General features: G+C 34.8%; 1 protein-coding gene across 6 annotated transcripts in view; it reads left to right on the top strand.

Annotated features, from left to right (window-relative positions):
* U2SURP (U2 snRNP associated SURP domain containing) overlaps positions 1-24776 on the top strand; it is a 45659-nt gene that overhangs the window by 10143 nt on the left and 10740 nt on the right. For 2 of the 6 annotated variants that reach the window (XM_030493742.1, XM_030493744.1), the window contains exons 4-23: positions 997-1111; positions 1513-1646; positions 3619-3686; positions 5565-5659; positions 5746-5781; positions 5886-5968; positions 6446-6611; positions 7522-7733; positions 8670-8713; positions 11853-11957; positions 13146-13212; positions 13299-13462; positions 14619-14781; positions 15287-15366; positions 16454-16541; positions 17558-17680; positions 18958-19114; positions 19493-19588; positions 20186-20252; positions 21290-21452. In XM_030493742.1, coding sequence (XP_030349602.1) covers positions 997-1111; positions 1513-1646; positions 3619-3686; positions 5565-5659; positions 5746-5781; positions 5886-5968; positions 6446-6611; positions 7522-7733; positions 8670-8713; positions 11853-11957; positions 13146-13212; positions 13299-13462; positions 14619-14781; positions 15287-15366; positions 16454-16541; positions 17558-17680; positions 18958-19114; positions 19493-19588; positions 20186-20252; positions 21290-21452 — 2226 coding nt within the window. Of the gene's footprint in view, positions 1-996; positions 1112-1512; positions 1647-2788; positions 2831-3618; positions 3687-5564; positions 5660-5745; positions 5782-5885; positions 5969-6445; positions 6612-7521; positions 7734-8669; positions 8714-11852; positions 11958-13145; positions 13213-13298; positions 13463-14618; positions 14782-15286; positions 15367-16453; positions 16542-17557; positions 17681-18957; positions 19115-19492; positions 19589-20185; positions 20253-21289; positions 21453-24776 lie in introns of those variants that run through there. The other 4 variants (XM_030493747.1, XM_030493743.1, XM_030493745.1 and 1 more) reach the window with 4 other exon arrangements.

Below are 24776 nucleotides of genomic sequence, written 5' to 3' on the forward strand. Positions count from 1 at the left end.
AGAACAAAAGTGAATTGTCTTTTACATGTTTAATTTGTTCTTGGCATCCGTGGCGTTAATATATGTAGAGAGACTTGCTTCTCTTTCCTTCTGTGGGAAAATCAAAGTTCTCTGGCTTCCTGAACTACTGAATTACAACAGTCCATTGGTTGTTGTATTGCTCAAAATGAAGACAGGCATCACCTTTGGATATTTTCCATTCCTTGTTGCTCTGTATCACTGGATTTAAGTAACTAGGAAGAGTACCTGTTATCTCTGGAACTGTTTCCATACACATCCTTGTTATTCTGTAAAACATTTTCATGTAATTACTTTATTTGGAATTAATAAAAACGTTAAAATTTGATACTGAATTTTTGGATACTTGGGAGCATCCAAATATTAGGAAATCTGTAGCTTATAGTTGGTAAGGTGAAAGTTCTGAAAATTTTGGGCTTTGAACTTTACACGCATCACTGTTACTATATTTCAGTGGGATATCTCCTGCTAGGTTGTTGGAAATATGAGCCTAAAGAAACATGGTAGTGCGAAATTTAGTGTTACACTTGGCTTTATTAAGTCACTGAATTAACTTCTCTGGGAAATACGTAAAGGTGATTGTTGTTAATTTCCTTCAGTCACATGGGTTGATTGTAATGGGCAAGATGGCGTATGTGCTGTTTTCTGATGCTTAGGTCAACAAAGCTTCAGTTTCAGAGTGCTGGTCTTTGGTATTTTCTGTTTGGTATCTTTTGGATGTTAAATTGCCATGTAAACTCTTGTAAATGAACAGCCATATTTGAGCATACAGGCCTTATTTGCTTTATGTATTATGTGCTGTGTTCTTCCCACATATCTCAGAAATTTGAATTCTGTCTAAAATTGAAACTCATGTGATGCAGTTTGTAGCATGAACTCTAGCAAATAAAAAGGAATGTCACATAGCTAATTTGAGAATAGCTGTCTAGTGAAGGTTGTTCTGTGATGATAGTAAATAGATTAACATTTGCTATGTAGGAGGATGAGAAGGCTGCTGCAGAAATTTATGAAGAATTCCTTGCTGCCTTTGAAGGAAGCGATGGTAATAAAGTGAAAACATTTGTAAGAGGAGGAATCGTTAATGCATCTAAAGGTATAACTAATGTATTTTTTGTGGGGGTGGTGGATCATTTGGCTTTGAGTAAAGATGAAGATTTGCTTTGAATTGCATTTTACAATTAATACGTTACATTAGAAGTAGCAAAGGGAACTTGATCTCAAGTAGCTAAAATTGACTTTATGCTTTGACTCTCTAGGTAGGTAGTGGTATGATATGTCTTTAAAACTTCAGAGGAAGAAATGTTTGTTTTAAAAACCTAATCGTTGTTCTTTATATTAAACGATGCTAAACTAGGGAAAGTTTGTATTACCACTTTTTAAAATGAAATAGTATATTGAATGAACAAGACTGAAAATCAACAGTATTCTTTCTAATGAACAGTATTGTGCAACATTAGTTAATACAATTTGGTTTTAATTTGCCTTTAATTGCAGAGGAGCATGAAACAGATGAAAAACGGGGTAAAATCTATAAGCCTTCATCACGATTTTCAGATCAGAAAAATCAGCCAAACCAGCCATCTAATGAGAAGCCTCCATCTCTCTTAATGATAGAAACCAAAAAGCCTGTAAGTTTCTTATTTAAATGTTAAACCCATACTTAAGAAATATTTAGAAGTGTTTAAAAAAAAAAAGGCTGTGAGATCTCGCAGAGTAGTTTTATCTGCATTTATCATATATTGAAAGAAGGTGAACATTTTGATTTGCTTAATCCCATAGCAAATAACAAGATGATGAAATGCAGAGGTCCAGTAGCCCTGTATCCATGATATTCCTAGCGCTGCACTTTGATTTGTCTGCTGTATGTGTTTACTATGTTCCTGCTAAGACAGACTCCTCATGAATACAGATGTAGTGACTTGCAAAGTAACAGTGTCTCCAATCCCGAGAATTTGTGAAGTTTTAGAAGCAATTCTTGCTGCCAGCTCTTTTTAGCTTTTTATAACTTCAAAAAAAAAAAAAAAAAAAAAAAAGAGGACCTTTGCACTGATTCAAGCTTTTCTTGGTGAGGTTTTTGAAATGTTATTTAAGGTGATGTTTGAGAAGTCCCTTTGCTCTTTGAGTTGTACCACATAGGTTGTAGAACTTGCAGATTTTTGAAGCTGAACACCTTGTTTTTATTTAATTCATTTTGACTTCTGTCAAAAGCATGGTGCGATACTTCTTTGTTTTTTGTTCAACTGAGATTTCATCATAAAAAGTAATGGAAATATTATGAACAAACTTAGTGTCAAGTGGTAGTTATATATGATTACTATTACTACTGTATATGTGTAATGTGTAATTAATGTCTTGGATGTCTTTAAAAAGTATTTTAATAGAGCTTACTACAATTTTTAAGCTTCAGTGAAACATACACGTTACTGCCTGTTGGGGGGGGAAATGAGATGTAATGTGGTAATTGTGAGTAATCCCATTCTAGCCTCCCTCCAACTTTAAACAAAACTCAAATTCAGACTAGTGGGGTAAGACTGGATGGCAGTTGTGATTTTCATTGTATGTAAAGCTCTACAGTTACAGAAATTAATTGTAGCATTTTTTTATTATGCTGAGCTCTGTTATGTCATATGCAAGTGTTTGTACTGTCAGAATATTACTGCTTTTCAAATTTGTCGTAATACTTATCAAGTAATGCAATCAGTTTACTCACTTGCCCTGTCCAATGGTGATTGAAGATAATGAGGTAAAAATGATTTTATTTATTTGGCAGACCATCCCCAAAAACAAAAACAAACAAACAACTTTGCCTGGGGTGAGTAGGAAGTCCAGTTTTTCCAAAGCTGTAGTGTGTAACACAATAAATATTTTGTATGTCTGCCTATTGGAAACGTTTTCATTTAAATTTGGTTTTATGAAAGCAATGTTGTTGAGGATGAAAGTTCACAAGTTAGTTAAGGTACACGTATTACAGTTAAAAAAAAAAATTACAATATCCATATTTGTCATTCCAGAGTGTTTTTTGTTTTTTTGGTTTTTTTTTCTGAGGAGCTTGTACTATTTAGAGTAACTGTTTCTTCAGACCTGTATTTACATCTGAAAGGAAGCAAGAGAAGAAATTCTTTTCATGTAGAATGTTAGTCTGTGAATAAAATAGTTGAATATATATATGTAAATTAATTTACATATATATGTACACACATCATTAGAGCATGATGGTTTGCTAGGGGTGTAGTCAGCTTCTAAGTTCCTAAGTGGAACAAACCAACAAAATAAATCACAGATATTTTAAATTTGTATGTTGTAGAGAGAGTGATCACACATGCTGCATTGTAGCAATGAGAAGTAGTAAAGTTTTGTTTAAGCTACTTTTAATTTTATATTTTCTAGCTTCGTGTTTGATAGTGCTCAGTCTTAATGTTTTCAAGTCTGGTTTTTGTGGTGTTTTCTTTTTTTTTTTTTTTCTCTCCTGTAGTTTTCTTGGTTTGAAAGCTGTGGGTAAAATATGCATGAAAATGATCTAAAAATTTGTTATATATGTATAGTTTTTATTGTTGTTCATCTTACCTGATGAAATGTTGGCTGATATATCTTTAATTTTAGCCTTTGAAGAAAGGAGAGAAGGAAAAGAAAAAGAGTAATTTGGAACTTTTTAAAGAAGAATTAAAGCAGTAAGTTTGACTATTTTTTTTTTTTTTTTTAATTGTAAATAAGGAAGATGCAAGGTTTTAACCTTGTTTTTACAGACAATATTTAGGATCATTCTTGCTAAGCTGTTTCTCAAAGTAAGTTTTTATTGGAGTTGTTTTGTTTTGTTTTGTTTTTTCCCCAAATGCTTGTGGAGTGGTATAATTTTGTTAACAATGGCAATGGTAATTAAACAGAGTTCGAACTCTGTATATAGGTGTTGGTGATCTGGATAATCAGTTGCCATCTAATTAGCTCATGATGTTGATGATAATTCTGCCCTTATGCTGACTGGTGATCAGAAATGTTTACCACTATTGCTGAAAAGGACTTCTGTTTTGAAATCTAGCATTGACCAGAGTCTATAAAATGATCAAAAAACAAACCAAGAAAGTCTGTTATGTTGGCTTAGATACTTGTCTGTTGAAATGAATGGGTTTCTCTGCATGTCAGAGATGTTTGATTTGAAACCCTTTGGTACTGCCATCCAAAGCAGAAGAATATCTGGAGCAATTAACCAAAAAAATTATATGTAAATGCATAAAGTATTTCAGAGATCCCAGTAAGTGACTGTCTCTTTCCAAAGCTACCAAAGATGATTTTTGGATCATATGTTAATAGAAAAAATTACATGTAAATGCATAAAGTATTTCAGAGATCCCAGTAAATGACTCTCTCTTTCCAAAGCTACCGAAGATGATTTTTGGATCATGTGTTAATAGAAGCTTTGTTGATTGAATCAACCAGCCATCTACCAGGATAAAAGATGGAAACCTATTTTTGTTTCTTTGACTGCTGTCAGTATGTTACTTACAAGTGGAATTTGGGATGCAATTCTGTTACAGATTAGCAAGCGTGAGCCCATAAATGGGAACATGGGTTAACATGGTCTCATGCGTTGTTGAAGTTAGTGATGATGCAGAAAGACGAGTAGGTACTGTGACAGATAAGGATGTTCAGGTTATGGGTGTTGAGTTTTCCCTTGATGGGGAAATTGAAATGTGTATCAGTCTCAGGAAGAATAAGACCTTTTGTCAGTGTCTCTCAAACTATACTCAGCGGAATTGCAGTATGAGGTTGAGCTTTTGTGTTAATGCAGAAATAAGACTTAGAATTAAAGTTTAGAGATTTATTTCAGCTTGCATAATTTCAAAACCAAGTTGAATAATACTGAAAAAACAGATTCTTTCACTTTTGAATATATAATACAACACATCTATTGAATGTAACTCAGTGCCATACATTTTCCCTGATGTTAGAGATGGAAACCAAAATAACTTCTGTGCATTAGAAAACAATAGGTACTGCATTATGAATCCATAAATGGCCAAGTAGTTATTTTGTGAGTACTATCCTCAGAGGTATAAAGTGAGATGAGATCCTGTATGTTGTGGAAGTAGTCATGTGGAGGTGTCTGTCACACTACAAGGTGGCCTACAGGCTTAGGAAAGGTAGAAGGAGAAATAGACGCTAAGGAGTTGCGTGCGTCTCGAAAAGTCATCTGAACGGTCAGTGGATCTCTGGCAGTTGGATGTTGAATTCGGGTCACTTTCAGAGCACAGTTCTTATTTCTGGTCTTGTATTCTTATTTCTGGTCTTGTAAACTGCTTCTTAAACCAAGTCAATTTTGTTTGAGATTAAAACACCCTGACAGTATGAATGAGGAAGCGTGCATCTGGAATAATTCTGGTACATATATTCCAGTTGATTAAACAGAAATTCAAACATAGTGACAATTTGAAATCTTTAAGAAGCCCATTGTTTAATATTAAGCATTCTCGTAATTCTGAAGTTAATTTTAAAATTATAGAATAAACCCCTCAAAACAGTATTAACTTGTTATTTACATTAAACGTTTGTAGAATACAAGAGGAACGTGATGAAAGACATAAAACAAAAGGTAGATTGAGTCGTTTTGAACCACCCCAGTCAGATTCAGATGGCCAACGTCGTTCAAGTAAGTAGATACTATTTTTTATGTTTGTTTGGGCTACGTGATTTGTAGACTAAAGGATAATATGTATTTTTCTTCTCTTTATTCAGTGGATGCTCCTTCAAGAAGAAACAGATCATCTGGTGGTAATAGAGATTCTTTTCTCATTCAATCTAATGTTGCCACTTAAATGCATAGCAAAAATTATGACTTCTTTTTTTTTTCTGTTTTTTTTCCTCCATCATTGTAGTACTGGATGATTATGCACCAGGGTCACATGATGTTGGAGATCCAAGCACAACAAATTTGTATCTTGGAAATATTAATCCTCAGGTAAGTTTGGAGTCAAGGAATGCAGTGTTGGCATGTTTGGGTCCAGATGATTTTTTTTCCTTTGGCAATTTTCCCCTCTTTTTATTTTAAACCGTGTGCATATGTTTAAACCCATATACTAGGTGTAGTTGGTGACCATAGAGGCAGTATTCATTTGAATAAATGCTCTGCACATGATGATGCAAAAGTTAAAGTTTAGACTATCAGTTACTAGATGCAAAAATGGTCAGTTAAAATTATTTTTCCATGGATATCTTCATGCGAGGTGGATCAAATCTCAAAAATTTGAGTGTGCTCAGTTTAAAATATAGTTTTAAAAATCATTATTTTTGCAGTATATCGCATTGGGGAGGCATCAATAAAGTGTTGTTTTCCAAGAAACTCAGCAAATTAAAATCTCTAGATTTGGACAGTAATATGAATGCGTATCTTAGAAATACAGTAGCAAGATGATAATTTTTACCTTTTTTCATGTAGATGAATGAAGAGATGTTATGTCAAGAGTTTGGACGCTTTGGACCATTAGCAAGTGTTAAAATTATGTGGCCAAGAACTGATGAAGAAAGAGCAAGAGAAAGAAATTGTGGCTTTGTTGCCTTTATGAACAGGAGAGATGCTGAAAGAGCATTAAAGAATTTAAATGGTAAACAGATTTCTCATTTTGGAATTCTAATTATTTTTGTAGGAATACCGAGGAGTAACTATGTCTTCAAGTTGTTTTATCAGGCTAATAGGTAGGCATGCTGTAACTCCCAACAGATATTGCACTGGCAGTGATTTTAGTTCACACTGTTGTACTGGCAGCTGAATGTTGTCAAACTACAGCATACTCAAGGACTGAGTATACTGGCGGCTTTTGCTGTGGGTAAAGATGTAACCTTTCCAACTGTTTTGAAGATGTGAGCAGGAGGTAATGTTTGATAATCTCTCCTCTAAACAGACTGTTTTAAGAAGCAATCTGTTGTAGTTGTTTCCCAACAATATTTTTTTTGAAGCAAGCTGCGTCCTTACAGTTCAGGAAGAGCCTGAAAAAAGAGAAAATTGGCATCCTAGACAAAAAGAATAAAAACTAAAAGGTTGCCCTTGTACAGCTTAGTCAAAATGGTCCTTTACTAGGACCATTAGTAAGGTTTACACTATGTAGGAGTTCTTATGTTTGGTTTTGTTAGCATAATTTAAAGTTTGTTATTATGAGCAAAACATTTTGGTGAATTGAAGTGCAGAATTAGTATGATTTAAAAATTACTCTGTTCATTCTCATGTACTGAATATCAAATTTTTAAAATTCTTTTTCCTCCAACAAATCAAGTAATTTGTACTGTAGTCTCCTGAAAATGTACTTTGGGGGAAGATTAATAAAACATTACATGCAATAGGCTTTCATTTGAATGATTGTAGCCTGATAGATGTGATAAGCTAATTGGCAGCATAAGCAAAAAGTAAACTGTGGCAGGCAAACCTAAATGTTGCGCTTCAATGGAGAAATCTTGAGCAATGCAGAACCAATTTATAGCATAATGGTGTTTTTGTTTTGTTTACTTTCACTTTTTCAGGCAAGATGATTATGTCATTTGAAATGAAGTTAGGTTGGGGCAAAGCTGTACCTATACCACCACATCCAATATACATCCCGCCTTCTATGATGGAGCATACCCTCCCACCTCCTCCATCAGGACTGCCTTTTAATGCCCAGCCTAGGGAAAGATTGAAGAATCCTAATGCTCCAATGTTACCACCGCCAAAAAACAAGGAAGATTTTGAGAAGGTAACTTACAGTACCCTGGGCCATATCTCAATGATAAATACTACACCTGTGACAGTATTTCAGTGGCTTCATAGATTTGCATTGTTCAGGCTGACTTTGGCGGCCCTTAGTGTACAAGCTCAATGGCTCCCTGCTGTAGCCCAAGGGAACCTAGTTAATTCCTGAAGTTCTGTTTCATGCCTATGTTAGGGAACATCCTGATTTATTTTAGTGCTGCTTTAAATCTGGCTATCATTTTCCCCCTCCAGGCTCCCTGGATTTTTTTCTCCTACGTCCCCCCCTTTTGTTGGCTGCCAAATTGCAGGATCTAAATTGTTTTATTTAGAGAAAATACTACATTTTAATTTGGGTAGCATTATTTTTACACTATTTTAGACGAGTTGATATATTTTATGTAGAAGGTAATTAATCTGGACATTGAGTAAGTATTTTATGCTACTTATGGAGTCAGTTTTCAAACTTTTTTTTCTGGACTATTAGCTGATAAAAGGGTAAGTATCTTGTAATCACAAACCAACTTGATTTACATTTGTAAGAATTTGTTGATTCTTTGAATGACACTTAAATGTTAGGGCTGTTTTTTGTAAGACTTGGGAATAAAGTAATATCAATGTGATCCAAGTCAAATACTTTAGAATCTTTTTGTAAACTTAAGAACTCCTTTCTTAATTATATCAGCATAGTACCTATTCAGTGCATCAATGTACATTCTGACAGGAATGTTCTGATACTTTGCAATTAGTGAACCTTTATGGTTCACTGACACAACCATTTGCATTTTGTGTAATTGCTTAGTTATAACTTCACAGCAGTGATTGCCTGCAAAACTTGTGATAGATGTGTAGTATTTTCATTGCATATGTATATTTTTGCTTGTTACTTGTTAACAATACTCACATATTCTATGTTTATTATCTGATGTGACTTCATATACAGACTCTGTCGCAAGCCATAGTCAAAGTGGTTATCCCAACAGAAAGGTACATGTTTTTCTTTATTATTACTGATCTAAATATAGAAAATTTCCCCTTCGGAATTTTAAAGAAAAATGATGATGTTGAGGAAAAGGTAATGGCTTGACTGAGCAATGGTTGCTTCATGACAGTTGTGAGAAATGTGTGTGTTTTACAGTCTTATTATCTTAACTAATTTTTTTTTCTTGTGAAGATAGGTTTAAGTAATTATCTTTTTTGCATTTAATTTGAGCCCTAGAAATAGTTGCAGGGTAATTTTGTGAGTGAACACTAGGGTGAAATAGCGTGTCTTAGAGATGCTAAGTCCTGACATAAATCTCTGAGTACCTCATAGCTAGGAGGCAGCTGCCTCCAGTGTGGTGCTGTGGGATTTTTTTCCTCCTTTATTTTTTCTCTCTTGTGGTTTGTTTGTTGTTTTTTGTTTGTTTGTTTTGGTTTTTTTTGTTGGGGTTATTTTTTGGGGGTGTTTGGTTTTTTTTTTTTTAATGTATTTTTTTTTAATTTCTGCTGGTTTTTTTTATGTGCAGCAGTTAATAATTTTGGATGCTGAAAAAGGTAGTTCTATATTTCAGGGGTATTTTTACAGTTTGATCCCCATCAGTGCTCCTACCTTCTCACCAGCATAGGTATACTCTTGCTCAGTTAAGCTAAAACCTTTTCCCAAACATAGGAACACAACACTGTTTTAAAAGTAAATAAGCACAAAAGATTACCAAATTCTCTTTGACATTGGCCTTGGTGAGCAACACCAGCTGAACTGTCTGCGGCAGCGGGGGACCAGGAAAACATCATGGGATGGATTGGGAAAGTATACAGTTTTTGACCAGACATTGGTACGATCGGCTCCAATAAATGTGGTTTTATTATAACTGAAAAACTCTTTTTTGTTGGCCAACTTTAAGCTAAATGACATTTTAAAATAATGCACTTAAAACTATCATCTTTTTTTACTACACTGTTTTAATTATCACAAAGTCCTTTTTTTCTTTTTTTTCGTGTGTGTGGGGGGGGAGAAAGATTTGTGAAGGTAGTTACAGTATATTAACATACATGTCAATCGGTGATCAAACGCACTAGTATTTCTTGATTAAATTTTAAGTCACTACTATTCTTGTTGGGTAAAGACATGAGTAATTAGGACAACCAGGAGAAGTCTTGTTTGGAGAAAAACACTGAATAGTAGAACAAGTACTTGTAAAACTGTACAGTGCTTACAGATTAAGTAACTTTCAGAGGAAGAAGTTTCCATCTTATTTACTGTAGCATTTTGAAAGGTCATAGACGAAAAGCTTATGTTAATTGAATTGTATTTGAATTTTTTTTTTCCCTGATGACTTTCAAAGATGATAATGACAGCTGCTAAGACTATTACACAGTGCATTGCATCATGCAGAAATTTCAACTGGCTTCAGTGGGATAATGTATTATAATTACGTTAATTAATACTGGTTTCAACATCTCTTACTTCTTCGAATTAACTAAACAGAAAAACCCGAGAATACGCTATCAATTTTTTTTCTGAGAAATTCACTTTCAAGTAGTCGTGTCTCATATACCAAAATGCATTAGATGAAAATCAATGGCATGGTCCTGCAGGAAGCCAGAAACGATCACATTGAACTTGCCTTAAAATAAATGAATGGTGTGATAGCTCAGAGGCTTGAAAGCTAGTTGGTAATTGTTTTCTTACTGATGTGTTCAAATACAGTTCATATAACAAGTACAGCCTTGCTATTTAGACTTTCAGAATGCTGCTTTAAATAAAATGGCTACAGAATTATTGAGGCCATGTCCTCTTTACAATGTTTCTGGGATTATAAAAAGGAAATACAGGAAAATTGAGCAGATAGCAGTTTGGGTTTTTTTGTGTAATATTTGAGGCAAATGTAGATTTATGCTAGCTGGTAAAACAGCACATCTGCTAAGTTGGCAGATGGAAGGGGCAGGTTTTTATTACTATGTTTTCAAGTTGAATTTTTTTTTGATCTAGTGCATTATATCTGTAACTTTGAATACTCATGGTAGAAAATAATCACCTCATTGCTAAGAAGTAATAGAAAATTCTGCAGCTTTTTAATGTAACAGTTTTTGAATTTTCATGATTAAAAAAGCTCTAAAAGTCTAATGAGATAACATGAAGAAACAATATCCGTTTGTTAAATCTAAGAAAATAAATTAAAAAATGTAAAAATCTGTATATTTTTATTTGTTTGCATCACATTCAAGGGACATATGCTGTGGAGCTTTTGATATATGTAGGAAATCTATATTTGAAAATTCAGGATCCTGTTTCCAAAAAAACCCAAAAGGTTGGAAACTGCTGATCACTGTTCTTCACAACACTTATATGACTGTCTCCTGTTAGCATTTATAAGTGACTCTGCATTTTCAGATGTGGCTTGAAAAATGTGCACTTCACATCTGCTTCTTTCCTGTCTCAGGATGTAGTGCTGAATGAAATGAATTCAGATTTTTATTTATTTTTTTTAATTGTGACTTGGTTCACTTGAGTGTGTCAGGGAGGAGACATTGGAAGGTATGACGTGAAATAATGGACAGTTTTGTTTTATGTCAATAGTTGAGTCTTGACCAAAAAGAGATTGTCTAAATTTAATAAAATCATTGCCCTGTTTGGCATCAAGGAAGCAATTTTGCTTTTCATACTTGATTATTTGAAAGCTAAATGCAGTTTCTCTTGAATATTCAAAACTATATGTCTTTAATTTTAAGCATAATATTCAGCCACTTCTTACTTTGTAGAACTTTGGCTAACACTTTGGTCTTAGTTCTCGACAGTTTAGATGAGGGCTTAGTTTTTGGGTAGTTAATTGTGCTTTGGTGTTCAGTTGCCCATTTTTATATATAAGGACTGTTAAGCAGATGGTTGTAGGCTAAGCTGTGGCAATTCAGGAAAGAGGTTTCCTCTTAAATTCTTACTTAACCAGTTGTAGGCATGTTTATATTTTAGAATGCCCGTGTCTATGATGCAAGGCTATAATATGTTCCATGTTACCAATCTTTTGTACAGTTCTCTTAACAATACAGCAAAATAATCTCCTGCACAGTTGTAGTATCTTAGGTGGAGTGTAGTTCTATATAGTGTTAGGTCTGAATCAATTTTTCTTTAACTGTGTTGTTGTTGTAGGAATTTGCTCGCTTTGATACATCGAATGATAGAGTTTGTGGTACGGGAAGGGCCTATGTTTGAAGCCATGATCATGAACCGAGAAATCAACAATCCCATGTTCAGGTGCTTATTATGTTGCTTCAGTTTGACATATTGTTAACTGTTTTCACTGTTGCTAATACTTTACATTTCTGAAATGCTAATAAGAATTGGTTTTACTATGTCTATGCAGATTTAAATTTTACAAATTGTACAAATGCTTATGTTTTTGAAGAATGCACTTCATTCCAGTTGTTACTGATGTGTACAGAGAAATAAAATACTATATACACTATAAAAAACATCTGTACATATATAAAATATCTAGGTAATAAATGAAATTACATTTAACGCCCACTCTTGTGGGGGATTTGAAGTCATCAGGGGGAGTAGTAGCATTCCTTTTTTAAAAAAAAAAAAAAAGACAAAAGTCTTCCCCAAAACAGGCATACTAACTCAATGTAAAGTCCAATCTTCCTGGAGCCTAATTTCTAACTTTAGCAAGAGCTGGGAGTTGTTTTTCTTTTGATGTTAGTGCAAATGGGATTAAATATTAAGTGACATAATGAAATTGTCAGAATTTCCAGCTATTGTTGTTAATGGAATAAGAAAGGATTAGTTTCCAAATTTCTTGTGAAATGCAGTCACTGGAAAGCTTTTCTAGGGAAAAACTAAAGGACCTTTTAAAAATAGTTTACTTGAAGTAAGGTTAAAGTGTGCTTCATGATGGTTTTTGTATACCAATTGAGAAAATATTCTGGCCATTAAAAATGAGCTAGTTGTGCCCCCCTCCGCCCTTCAAGTCTTGTCCGTGTTCTGACAATTCAGGCAATTTAGTGGTGGAAAACTTCAAGTCATTTACTAATCAGTCTGAGGAACCTGTGCAACTACAAGTTCCTGCACCGCTTGTGCTGAGGTTGCAGTTGCTCCCGTAGTGACTCTTCCCACTGATGATTCTTCTGCTTTACTGTGGGGTTGCATGGGTATTCTTTTTAACCCTGTTTGTTCTGCTTTTAACTCCTGAGAAATGCTTTGCCTTTGTTGAATTATGCACTCTGCTTTGCAGATTTGCATGTGTATGTACATGAGCAGTTGTACTTGTTCTGCACAGCTGTGCAGTAGGTGTACATGATTTTATCTATCTTGTTTACTCAGCATCTGGGGTGGGATTCTGAACAGGGTTTGATGGGTTTTTTTATTACTTCCTTTGGATTTGCCTCAGTTAAATAATGTGTGATATGTTTTATATCTTTTCTTTGCTCTTTGGTGTAGGTTTTTATTTGAAAACCAGACTCCAGCCCATGTATATTACAGATGGAAGCTTTATTCAATTCTTCAGGCAAGTAGAATTTTAGTGACAATTCATAACTTTAAGCATAATGAAATAAAGAATACCAAAATTAAAATGCTTTTGTTTTCTCTTAGGGAGATGCTCCAACAAAGTGGAGGACAGAAGATTTCCGTATGTTCAAGAATGGATCATTTTGGAGGCCACCACCATTGAATCCATACTTGCATGGGATGTCAGAAGAGCAAGAAACGGAAGCGTTTGTGGAAGAACCAAACAAGAAGGGTGCACTTAAGGAAGAGTATGGAATTCTATCAGTTTATAAGGCTGTTTTAAATGCTAATCTGCTTGGGTTTTTTCCTATTGTGATTTTGTAATTATCATACGTCGTCCCTTAAATGTTACCATGCTCATCACAGTGTTACTTAGAAACTCTCTTAACCTCAGTGCTTTTCAGTTAGTCTTTTTTGATGGTGCTTGTTGCTAGATACATTCTGGATTTGGTTAGATTTGTCATCATTGAACAATGACGGGGGTTGGAACTAGATGATCTTAAGGTCTTTTCCAACCCTAACTATGCTATGATTCTATGAATTTTTATTAACCCTTTATTTGAAGGTGCTTGGGGAGATGAGTTTTCCCCCATTTTCTGTTCATATCTATTGGTGGGGGTATATAGCAGCTCAACATTGCTATGTTCTCGTGAACTGAACGGTTATTAGAAGTATATTGATGCTGTTCATCAGAAATTAAAATTGGGAGCAGTTGTTAATAAGCAGGAAGAGACATCATCTGAGTTCTTTGCTGTGAATTGTGGTGGGGATGGCTATAGAAGTGGAAATTTATACATGAGTTTCCAAATTTTGCTGTTACTGTGCCAACTGTGATATCAGCATGTGGAATTTTGCTTGTTTTATTCTTTTCATCATAGTTATGATACCAGTCATACTTCTAGAGGTGTTAGTACATAATTTATTTCTTATATCTTCTTTTTGAAGGGCTCAAAAAGATACTCTTTTGAGAGTATTGTGTATATATGGAGGTTAGGAAAAACCTGAAATAATTGCTTCTTACCAGCTTTCTACATCTAATGTTTTTTATTCCACAGCAGAAATTACTTGCATGCTTTAGATTTGTCTGTTTTGCTTTAGGCTTAAACTAAGTCCCCAAAGATAATTACATTATTAGAGATACTGATGTGCTGTGTTAGGTATTTCTGTTATTTTTCCTTGACTTCTGGGTGTAGTCAAGACTTGAGTGGGAATTTTTTGCACTTTGTTTATATAATGTGGATGCATATGTTCATGAGTCACTGAAAATATTCAGACGACAGAATATAAAAATATTTAAAATTGCTTTTGTCCTAAAGATGGAAAAATCAGAAGCATCGTTAAATGGAAATTCCCCGAAGTACTATTAATTTTACATTGAAAGTATTAAAATTTCTGATATTTCAGACAGAGGGACAAATTAGAGGAAATTCTGCGTGGATTAACGCCTCGGAAGAATGATATTGGGGATGCAATGGTATTCTGTCTAAATAATGCAGAAGCTGCTGAAGAAATTGTAGACTGCATTACAGAATCATTGTCCATTCTGAAGACTCCTCTTCCGAAGAAGGTGTGGAGATTTTGTATAATCTTGTATTTTGGGGGAAGAGCTCACGTAACAGCACATGCATATAATTTACAAGCATTATTTCATAAGTTTCAGATAGCATTAAGGTTTTGTCTCAAAATGTGGGCTTGAATTTGAGTATACTTTTTCTACTGTGGCATTTTGTTATATATTTTTCTGTTCTTTCTGAATTTGCTTGAAAGTAATGTTCTGCCTTTCTGTGAAGTTGAAAACAACAGAATAGTTTGTTCAAATTAGGAAATAAAAACTGGAATGCCATGATCCGTCCTTTGTAATACTATGTAATATGTTACAGTGGTTGGTACCCTGTAGTGAAAGATACATGCCTCTTAGCATGTTCAGTAACAGTATGGCTGTGTTACACTTAGTTTTAATTTGATACTTCTGGATAGTTTAAACTATCTTGTATTCTTTCTGGAAAAATGCATGTATTTTCAGGAACATTTAAACTTTAGAGTTATCTTAACTTGAACACTCTTTATTGTAGATTGCAAGATTATATCTAGTGTCGGATGTGTTATACAACTCTTCAGCTAAAGTTGCCAATGCTTCCTACTATAGAAAATTGTAAGTATAATATTTCAGGTGATTGATTAAAAGAAAAAATATTTACATTCAGTTTTGTACATCACTGGGTAAATGTGGCTGTAGAGAAATTAACACTTTTCTGTGAGGCTACTGTTACAACACTGATATCTATATCTCTTTGCATGAAAATGTGTAAGGTGTAACATCTTAGTGCATAGGATTGTTTTATAATGCAAAAAGAAGTGTTACGTGCCGTATCAAGGGACAACTTGCATGGAACTTCACAGTGGTGAGAATAAGTCATGTGCCTCTTTACAGAAAGAGAGCCTGTAGGTAATATCCAAGGCATGGTATAGCAAATAATCCATATGAAGAAGTCAATTTTTGAAATAGATATTTCTTTTTTTTTTTTTTTTTTTTTTTTTTTTTTTTTTTTTTCAATTGAGAGGTGGTGTTTTGATTCTCCATGAACTTTGAAGAACTTGTGAGGGAATTATGTACTTTGTTTCTAAGGCGCTGCAAAGAGTTTAAGAACAATGTCCAATGGAGAGTGCCTTTGTAATATTTAGATATTTAATTGTGTCTACTTCCTGGAGTTTCTCTGACATTATGGTAGCATGATGGGGAATATTTAGCATGTTACAAGACTAGTGATTAAAAATGATGTTTGTGGCAGCGTGTCTTTGCTGTGCCAGGTTTTTTCTGCACATTGAGAGAAGCTCAAGGGAAGCTAGGCAGCTGCTACTCAACTGTGCTTTCGTTGAGGACCTCATGGAGTAAATTAGAATAGAAATGTAACAAAGAATTTTTTAAAAATACAGGTTGAATTTTGAGACAATTCTTTCATTGTTAGAAGGTTGTAAAACTCCTTTTATCCTCCTCCAATCTTTCCAGGCGGTATAAAGAGGCTGCAGCAGATGTGAAGATCTCCCTTCACAGTTCTGTTGTTGTCCAAGGCGATTTAATATACAGTAATGATATTTGCTTTATAGTTCAGTACATAGCTAATATAGGGATCAGAACTTTGTGCTTTTGAGTCCTGTCCCAGGCATTTTCATTAATTATGTATGTCCAAAAAACATATATTACGAAGTTTAACTAAAGAAATGTATATGTTTAATTCTAGTTTTGAAACAAAATTATGTCAGATATTCTCTGATCTCAATGCTACTTACCGTACAATACAAGGCCATTTACAGTCTGAAAATTTCAAGGTATGTATTTCATTGTTATTTACATGACATAGAAGTCAAATAAATAGGTGTTCCTGCACAAGAGATAGCATACTATGATAGATGACTTAGATCTCTGGCTTCCTAACTAAGCTTAAAAAAAAAAGAAATCAAGTTTTCTCTCTTGCAAAGGTAGCCTTGAAATAAAGGAAGAAAATTAGCATCCAACAACTGAAGTGTACCTGTAGATGTATAGTTGTGGAGTTGAGAGGATATCTGTCTAGTACTTGAGTTGCAAACAAGGCCTTCTAGCTTTCTGAGTATTTTTGGACTGCCTATATTTTGGTTTCAGAAATAAATGTGGGTGCTACCTGTGGAAAGATACTGGTGGATTTAACAGCATAAAGTTATTTTTAAAGTTTTTTTTGTGCTAGGCTTTGTTTTTTGAGCTTTGATAAGCAGTCTGACCGTGGGTAGTTGAGAGTGATTTTTGAGATGAAGTGCTCTGCTTCTCACTGTTCTCATGCTCAGCCTAGCTTTTCTGCTTTTCCTTCTCCTGTTTTAAAGATGCCTCTACAGTTTGGTTTTTGCTTTTGCTTGTTTGTTTGTTTTTGTTGTTGTTCCTTTCAAATCAGAAACTTTAAATACAAAGCTTACAGTGTAGCTTTTTTGTTTAAGGCCTTTATCCTGGCTGTCCTACCTCCTTTGCTCCGAATTGCTCTAGATTGAGAATCAACTTTAGTTACATAGTAACTAGTTACGTAGCAAAGACAGGCAGTAGGGTTTTTTTTGTTTGTTTGTTTGTTTTTTTTTTTTTTCCTAATACCTGTAGCTACATTTAATGTGTCAAGCTTGAGCTGAAGCTTGACAAAAACAAGAAACATAAAAGTAGGATCATAATTTCATTCATACCAGCATGGTATCATTGCAATATACTCTAGTATGGAACTACTTAGGAGTAGCTGTCTACAGTATTAGTTCTCTGTGGTGTATTTCCAATCGCTTAAAATTTCCTAATACAAATTCATGAGCATTTTTTTTTCCCCTATTGTTTCTAGCAACGGGTAATGACATGCTTCCGAGCATGGGAAGACTGGGCAATCTATCCAGAACCATTTCTGATCAAACTACAGAATATTTTCTTGGGGCTTGTAAATATCATGGAAGATAAAGAAACAGAGGTAAGTGACCTTGGTAGTGATGCTAGCAGATGAGAGCAGATGCTGAGGAAAATGTGGAAGTATGAAATAGGGCTGACAAGGATTATTTTGATGTCTCTGTTAAGGTGAACAAACATTTTTTTTCCTAGGAATCCTTACTCTTAAATACAAGTGCAAGAGAGATTTTCAGATGCAAATACTGTTTGATCTGTTTATACATTTGTTGCTTGTAGATCAGGTGCTATGGTGGTGTTATATTGTGAAACCATTTCAGAGCAAAGACTAGGGCTAGGCATCTGACTACCTGAATCATCCACATTGTTTTTGTGTGAGTGTCACACTTAAATGTGATGAAACCATCTGAGCTTTCTTAGTTTGAGAGTAAGGTTGTTGTAGGTCATTTACACTGGTGATGTTCTACTTTGATCTTTGCTGTACTGTATTAGAGCAGTAAGTGCCTAACTTTTTTGTCATGCTACAGTATTTATATCTATCTTTTTTGGTAGAGGTTATTTCAAATAGGATATGTAATGAGCTTTAGTTGCTGCATAGTGATATGTATAAATTACTACTCAATATTTTGAAGCTCTATGCTTAAAAGTTTTGGGATACCATTAGCACTGAGTGAATGTGTACTGATCTTCTTACAGTTGTATATATGTATTAATCAAGAAAATAAAGACATAAATTTATGTATGTTTAGGATAAGTTAATTTTGTAACTCTGTGGAAACATGCCTTTCGGAACAGTTGAAGGCAGACCTACAGTATAATTGGAAGGCTGGCTTATTTCCCTTATAGTAGAGCAGAGTGAACGTGCGCGTATGAAGGACAGTGCACCTAACAAGTTAGAATATGTAGGTGTACATATCATTTATGTGTGTTCCTTAAATTTGTGTTCCTGCTAAATAGTTGATTTGTCAGTTGTTCACCTTACTAGTTCTCAGGGGATTTTTCCTATGTACTACGTATAATTTATCTGACTCTAATTGGCTCATTTCAAGCTAAACCTCAGCTTAGTATCTCTTCTTTTGAATATAGGTATTGCAAAGCTTCCAGTACATTGTGGAAAAATTCCAAGTTCTTGCTTACAATTTTTTTTTTATAGGAGGATATTGTCATATTTATCTTTTGCAATAAACAACTGTACTGTGTAGCAAAAACTGTTAAAGTTGGGGGGTTTTGTGTTTAGGTATTTCCAAAACTATTCCTTTAAGAAGAAATGAAACAATGATTGCAGAAGTAAAGAAAAGCAGTGTAGATTTATTATTGAAATAATTAATTATTCTTTGCTTTCAGGAAGTACCAGATGATCTTGATGGTGCTCCCATTGAGGAAGAGCTTGATGGTGCTCCACTGGAGGATGTGGATGGAATTCCTATTGATGCTGCTCCTATCGATGATCTGGATGGAGTCCCAATTAAATCCCTGGATGATGATCTTGATGGAGTTCCTTGTATGAAATGTTTCAACACTGCTTTCAGTTTGAATCTTCAATTTTTAATGATGTATTTTTCCCCAAGTAGTTTTTACAAGTTCAGCCAACAATTAACATGGCATGTAGCTTTGTAAAATGTTGACTTTGATTAATTTAAATTTTTTCTAGGAAGAATTAGTTTAAAAACTGCTTTTAGTTTGTAATTGCTTCAGAGACACAGTAGGTGTCTTCTGATGTTATCGGTATCAGGTTCCAAATCCTAATTTCTTTTCTTTGCAAATAATAAAGCGGCTTAATATGCTTTAGTATTTAAATCTGATTGTTATATTAGGATTTTTCTGTTTGTACTTTTGAAGAGCATGGGAAATTATTTTTCTGTGTCTCTTTCTCCAACAGTGGATACAGCTGAAGACTCAAAAAAGAATGAGCCTATATTTAAAGTTGCCCCTTCGAAGTGGGAAGCAGTGGATGAATCGGAACTGGAAGCTCAAGGTTAGTTTTCAAAGTGTATGTTAAATTAAACGCTTCCTGAAGTATACTGAAAGCTTAATGTCACTTCTGTGTTTCATGATTATTTTCAACTGATCTGTTTAAAAGTGCTAATATGATTTCTGTAGTAATACGGTAGGATTTTCAATTGTAACTTCTTTTTTTGCTTATAACTTCGGTGAAGAAAATAGTGTATTCTAGTTTTGTTATGCTACTTCAATAACCTACCAACCTTTCAGAAATAATTTCCAGTTCAATAAAGTAAATATTTAAATAAATAAATAAATCAATAAATCTGGGTCTGTGGTTGTCTGTCTTTCTACATATTTGTTTGGAAGGTAAGATTTTTATAAACTGACAAATGCTTGGCTGCTTTTGAAGGATTTACTGAAACATGGTATGCAATATAAGTGAGTAGCTCTTCAAATAGTAAATATTGTGATAATGTGGAGTTTTGAGTATTTCTATGAAATAGTCTGAATTAAATGCTAGATGCTGGTCAATTTTATTACATCGTAAGTTTTATTATATCTACAAATACTAATTTTGAGTTTGTGATCACTGTTTCTGTTGTTAAAATTATCTTATGGTCTCTTCTAGCTGTTACTACTTCTAAGTGGGAGCTTTTTGACCAACATGAAGAATCCGAGGAGGAGGAAATTCAAAAGTAAATACTCTTTCATTCTCTTGAAAACATGCTTACTTTCTGCCTCTAAGGTTGAGTGTCTTTGGAACTTCCAATGAGATATATGTGTTATACGTATCATATGCATATATATGCGTATATATGCAATATATGTATTGTAAGAGCAGAACAAAAATAAAATTTTGAAAGTAAGAAAATAGAGAAAAGTCCGGATTTTAGTGCAGCATGCTTGCAGCCCCCATAATTTTTCTCTAACACAATAAATTACATTTTTGGTAGAGTTGTCACCCATAATCTTTAAATTGATGCTGATTTGATAATGTCAAATAGTAAGAACTAAGGTAGTAGTATTTTACAGTTTGGAAATCTTGTTGTCAGGTATGTATGAATGTGTCTAAACCTCTGCCTTTTGCTTTTGAGACAAACACAGTGAATCATGTTCCAACATAGATGTTTCTTTGGGTGCTAATAGACTTCATGCCATCTGTTGTTTTTGAGCAGTCTTTTACTTCAGGCAATTGAGAGCATCTATTAATTAATGCTTTAAATATATTACTGCAGTGCATGCAGCCCTGCAGCACTCTAGTGGCCAGTCTGGGAATGCAATTTTGAGTATCTGCCGTGTCAGGCTTGTCTCCAAAATGTCAAGGTGTAGTAAATATTGTTCCCTTATAAAACTATGTGTCTGAGAAGCACAGTTACAGTGCTTAAAGAGATTTTTGTTGAGGTACTGGGCTTGTTTTGTAGCTGAATTAGATGTAGATTTGGTGACTGTAAATTTCAAGAATTGTTCTGCATTTTGTTTGTATAAAAAGTTTAAATTATCTGAGGATAATTCTATGAATAGTCTGCTCAAACCCTAAAAATTTAGGTGCGAATATGAAGATATCTGCCTCACGGGGACTTTTGTAGCTGCAGACTTTTACACAACATAATCTTACTTAACAGACTTCAAACCTAGTAACTAATCCTAGATACTAACTAGGAGAGATGGTAAGTTTTGTAACAGATCATTCTTATATGTATCTATATCAGTTAATTCTATGTTTTCTGTAAAGCCAAGAAGAAGAAAGTGAAGATGAAGAAGACACTCAGAGTTCGAAGTCAGAAGAGCAACACATGTATTCCAATCCTATTAAAGAAGAAATGCCTGAATCCAAGTCATCAGTTAAATATTCAGAAATGAGTGAAGAAAAGCGTGCCAAACTCCGAGAAATAGAGGTCAGCATGTGCTGGTTTATGCCATCCTTCTGTACCTTTCCCACTTCTCACTCCTCCCCAGTTCTCTGCATATAATAGGGAGTTATTTTTACTGAAATCGTTATAATCCTATTTTTATATAGTGTTTTTTTTTTGTAGTCCAGTGTATTTTCACAAAGATATGTTGGTTTACCAGCCTTGCCTTTTTTGGCTTTTAAAAAAATGCAGGAAAAATGAACAATTGAGTCAGAGTATATTGCGTGTTGAGAATTACTCTTCTTCAGCGTCCTTTTTCAGTACCACTGCTAGCCTGTGATTGCATGGGTTGCTCTACACTTTCCTCCTCTTTGCAAATGGGAGTGACTTTTGGATGTGGCCTTAGTCCTATGCCTTTTTTGTTCTGTCTCTTGCCTAGAAGTGTCTGTATCTTATTGCATTTAGAAGTTGCTCTTTTCACTGTTGCAACCATCAAAGAAGTAGATGCAACTAAACCAGGTGGCCCTGGAAATGGGGTATTTTAATCAAAGACCTCATGCAGTTTATAGGACTCGCTCGTTCTTTTATCTTTTCTCCAAGCATAGGCATTAGTATAGCTGTTAAAATTGATAAACACGGATTCTTACGTATTTTTGCTGGCTTCTGAGCTGGTGGTTGGCTGAGAAGTTAACTAGAACTTGAATTTAGCATGAGCTCTGTCTAGCAGTGAAGGCTTTCTGTCATAGAATGCCATGCAGAATTGCATTTAAAATTAAATTTAATGCAGTTAAAAGGTTTAAAATTGCATACAGCTTTCCAGCTTGTATTCAGTATTAAAACCCATGATACACTGAATACTGAAATTCCTGTACCTTCTGTTCAGTGCATTAAAATGGTTCTAAGAAGCTGCTAAACTACTTGTTGCAGTTCTAGCATCTCCAAGTGACGGATTATAATTTCGGTAATATTTTGAATGTGGAATTGTGGCTGCCTACCTATGTATGCTATAATGTACTAGTTAGCTAAAATTAGACATTAGCAAAGCCCCATGTTAATCTTTTAAGATGTACAAGCAATAATCTTTTAAAATGTCACAACTGTTGTTTCTCCCAAATATGCCTCTGTTTAATAATTCAGATTATTAAAATTAATGGACTGTAACTAAGCACTTAGAAACCTCTTGCTTTGCATAGTAGTTTGAAAGTTCATGATGCATAGCCATTTGAAGTGAGTAGGTTCTGAATCTGAGAAAAGCTAAATGGTGTTTATGTCTTGACTTGACTCATGGTGGCAGTAGTTTTGTAGGAAATCTATGATGTTAGACTAATGAAAGTACAAGTGAGCCTAGTTTTCATTTTGCTGTGATAATGATTGTAGTGGTTATGGAAAGGGCTCCTTTCAGACTCGGTATCTGTTTTACAGAAGTTATCCTGGCAGTTGTGGAGGCAGATTAGGAAGTGATTTACTTTAGCCATTGTCAATTTTACACTGCACAAGCGTTGCAAGTTCATTCATCAGCGTAATTGTCTGTAACAGTTTGAGATGGCAAATATTTGATGTTTTCAAGTGCATATTGCCATCTTTGTTCTTTGTGGTGAGTGAATTACCACCTCAGTTCAAGACTTCTGGAATATCCAGAAAAGGATTGTAATTTTAATTTTTTTTTTTTTTTTTTTTTTTTTCAGAACGTTTCAGACACCAGGTGTCTTAAAGTAGTTCTTAAAGTACTTAAAATTTAAAATTTCTCCTTAAGTTTGTCATTGACAGGAAAGTACTCCAAAAGCATTCACACTCGAAGTTTCTTCCTAGTATGTACTCAGTCCCTGCCAAAGAACACATCCATTATTAAATTTGAGGGGAGGAAAAAACCAAACCAAATTACCAGCTTTAACAATTATGCCATCTAATGTACACTGCTAAAAATGTCATGTAAAGCCTTTGGCAAAAAAAGGGCGAAGTCTGATTCTCTGGCAGTTTACACAGTGACTCACGGGGAAGCTGAGACATAATTTTTAATGTTTTTTTTTTTTTTTTTTTTTTTTTTCCTTAAGTTCATGAGTACAAACAAGAATTTTTTCTCTTGGCACAGTTAGTAAATTCAGTTTGTCAGCTGGGAGGTAAGAAACAAACTTTGGGCACAGCCATCAGACTGGCGCCATCAGAGAAGGCCAGTTGTTAACCCTTTGTTTGCCTTCCCCATACCCCTGTGAACCTGGAGCGTTAACTCTTTCCAGACCTTAGCAAAAACAAAGGCTTTTCTTTGTAACATAGACAAACAGTGATTTCTTTACGGTTTGGTGTGGTTTGTTGGTTTTATTTTTTGTTTGGTTGATTTTTTTAGTGTGGGAAAATTGGCACTTTGCTTTTTATAATATTATAACTCAAATCTCAGAATGGTCTTTATGGTGCTATGCATGTGTCTGTCTCTCCTTTTCCTGCACCAGGGACATAAAGGTATATTCCTCTTTGTAAAGAGTCCTTAGTGCTGTGAAGTGTTAGAAAAATGGAAATTTTACACTGCTTAACTTGTTCATTAAGCTTATTTCCTTAGAGCATACAAAAAAATCACAAGCAATATGAAGCAGCATTGTCCTCCTTGGACCTTTCTCTAAGGTACTTTACTTCTGTCTACATGTTGCTGTGCAAGCTTTTATAATTCTACCCAAAAAGCATAGAGTGGAGGAGGTTTGTCCTCTTCAGTAACTGTCTTTACTCACCTTTGTGTTAGCCACCCAAGACCTCAAAGTAGCATTCCATTGCTTAATCAGAGGTGGGAGACTAATGGTCTGCAGTCTTCCTGTTCAGCCTTTCTGCTGCATACCACTGAACTCCAGGAGGTGCAGGGCTGGGTTCTGCTGTACTGTCCTGTGTCTGTGCTCTGTCAGTATCCCCCTGCCCAGTGCATAAACGGAGATTCCCCACGGCTGTGTCCCTTCCCTTTCCCTGCCACTCCCCCCCTCCGCCCCTGATGTTTCATGGTATTGGAGGTGCAATTTATTTTTCTACCGGGATATGTCACCAGGGAAAGGAGGTTACTCTTCTTGCTTTCTTGGTACAGATTGCTGTACCAGACAAGATAGATCAGAATTCTTTGTAGTACTCAGTCTCCAATAGAGAATGACTAAAGCACAAGATAAGAATAGATTAAGCGTAGTCCAGAGGAGCAGATCGTATTCAAGGCCTGTTGTGGATTTCAAGGCCCTGTATACCTTTGTCAAGAACCCAAAGTTCCACACAGTTTCCGTTATTTCCTTTATGGTGCTTAGTATGCAGAATAGTCATAAAATCATAGAATGGTTTGAGTTGGAAGGGACCTTAAATATCACCTGGTTCCAGCCTGCTACCATGGGCAGGGACACCTTCCACTAG

This window comes from Strigops habroptila, chromosome 8 (genome assembly GCF_004027225.2).
Source record: "Strigops habroptila isolate Jane chromosome 8, bStrHab1.2.pri, whole genome shotgun sequence".
Taxonomy (NCBI): domain Eukaryota; kingdom Metazoa; phylum Chordata; class Aves; order Psittaciformes; family Psittacidae; genus Strigops; species Strigops habroptila.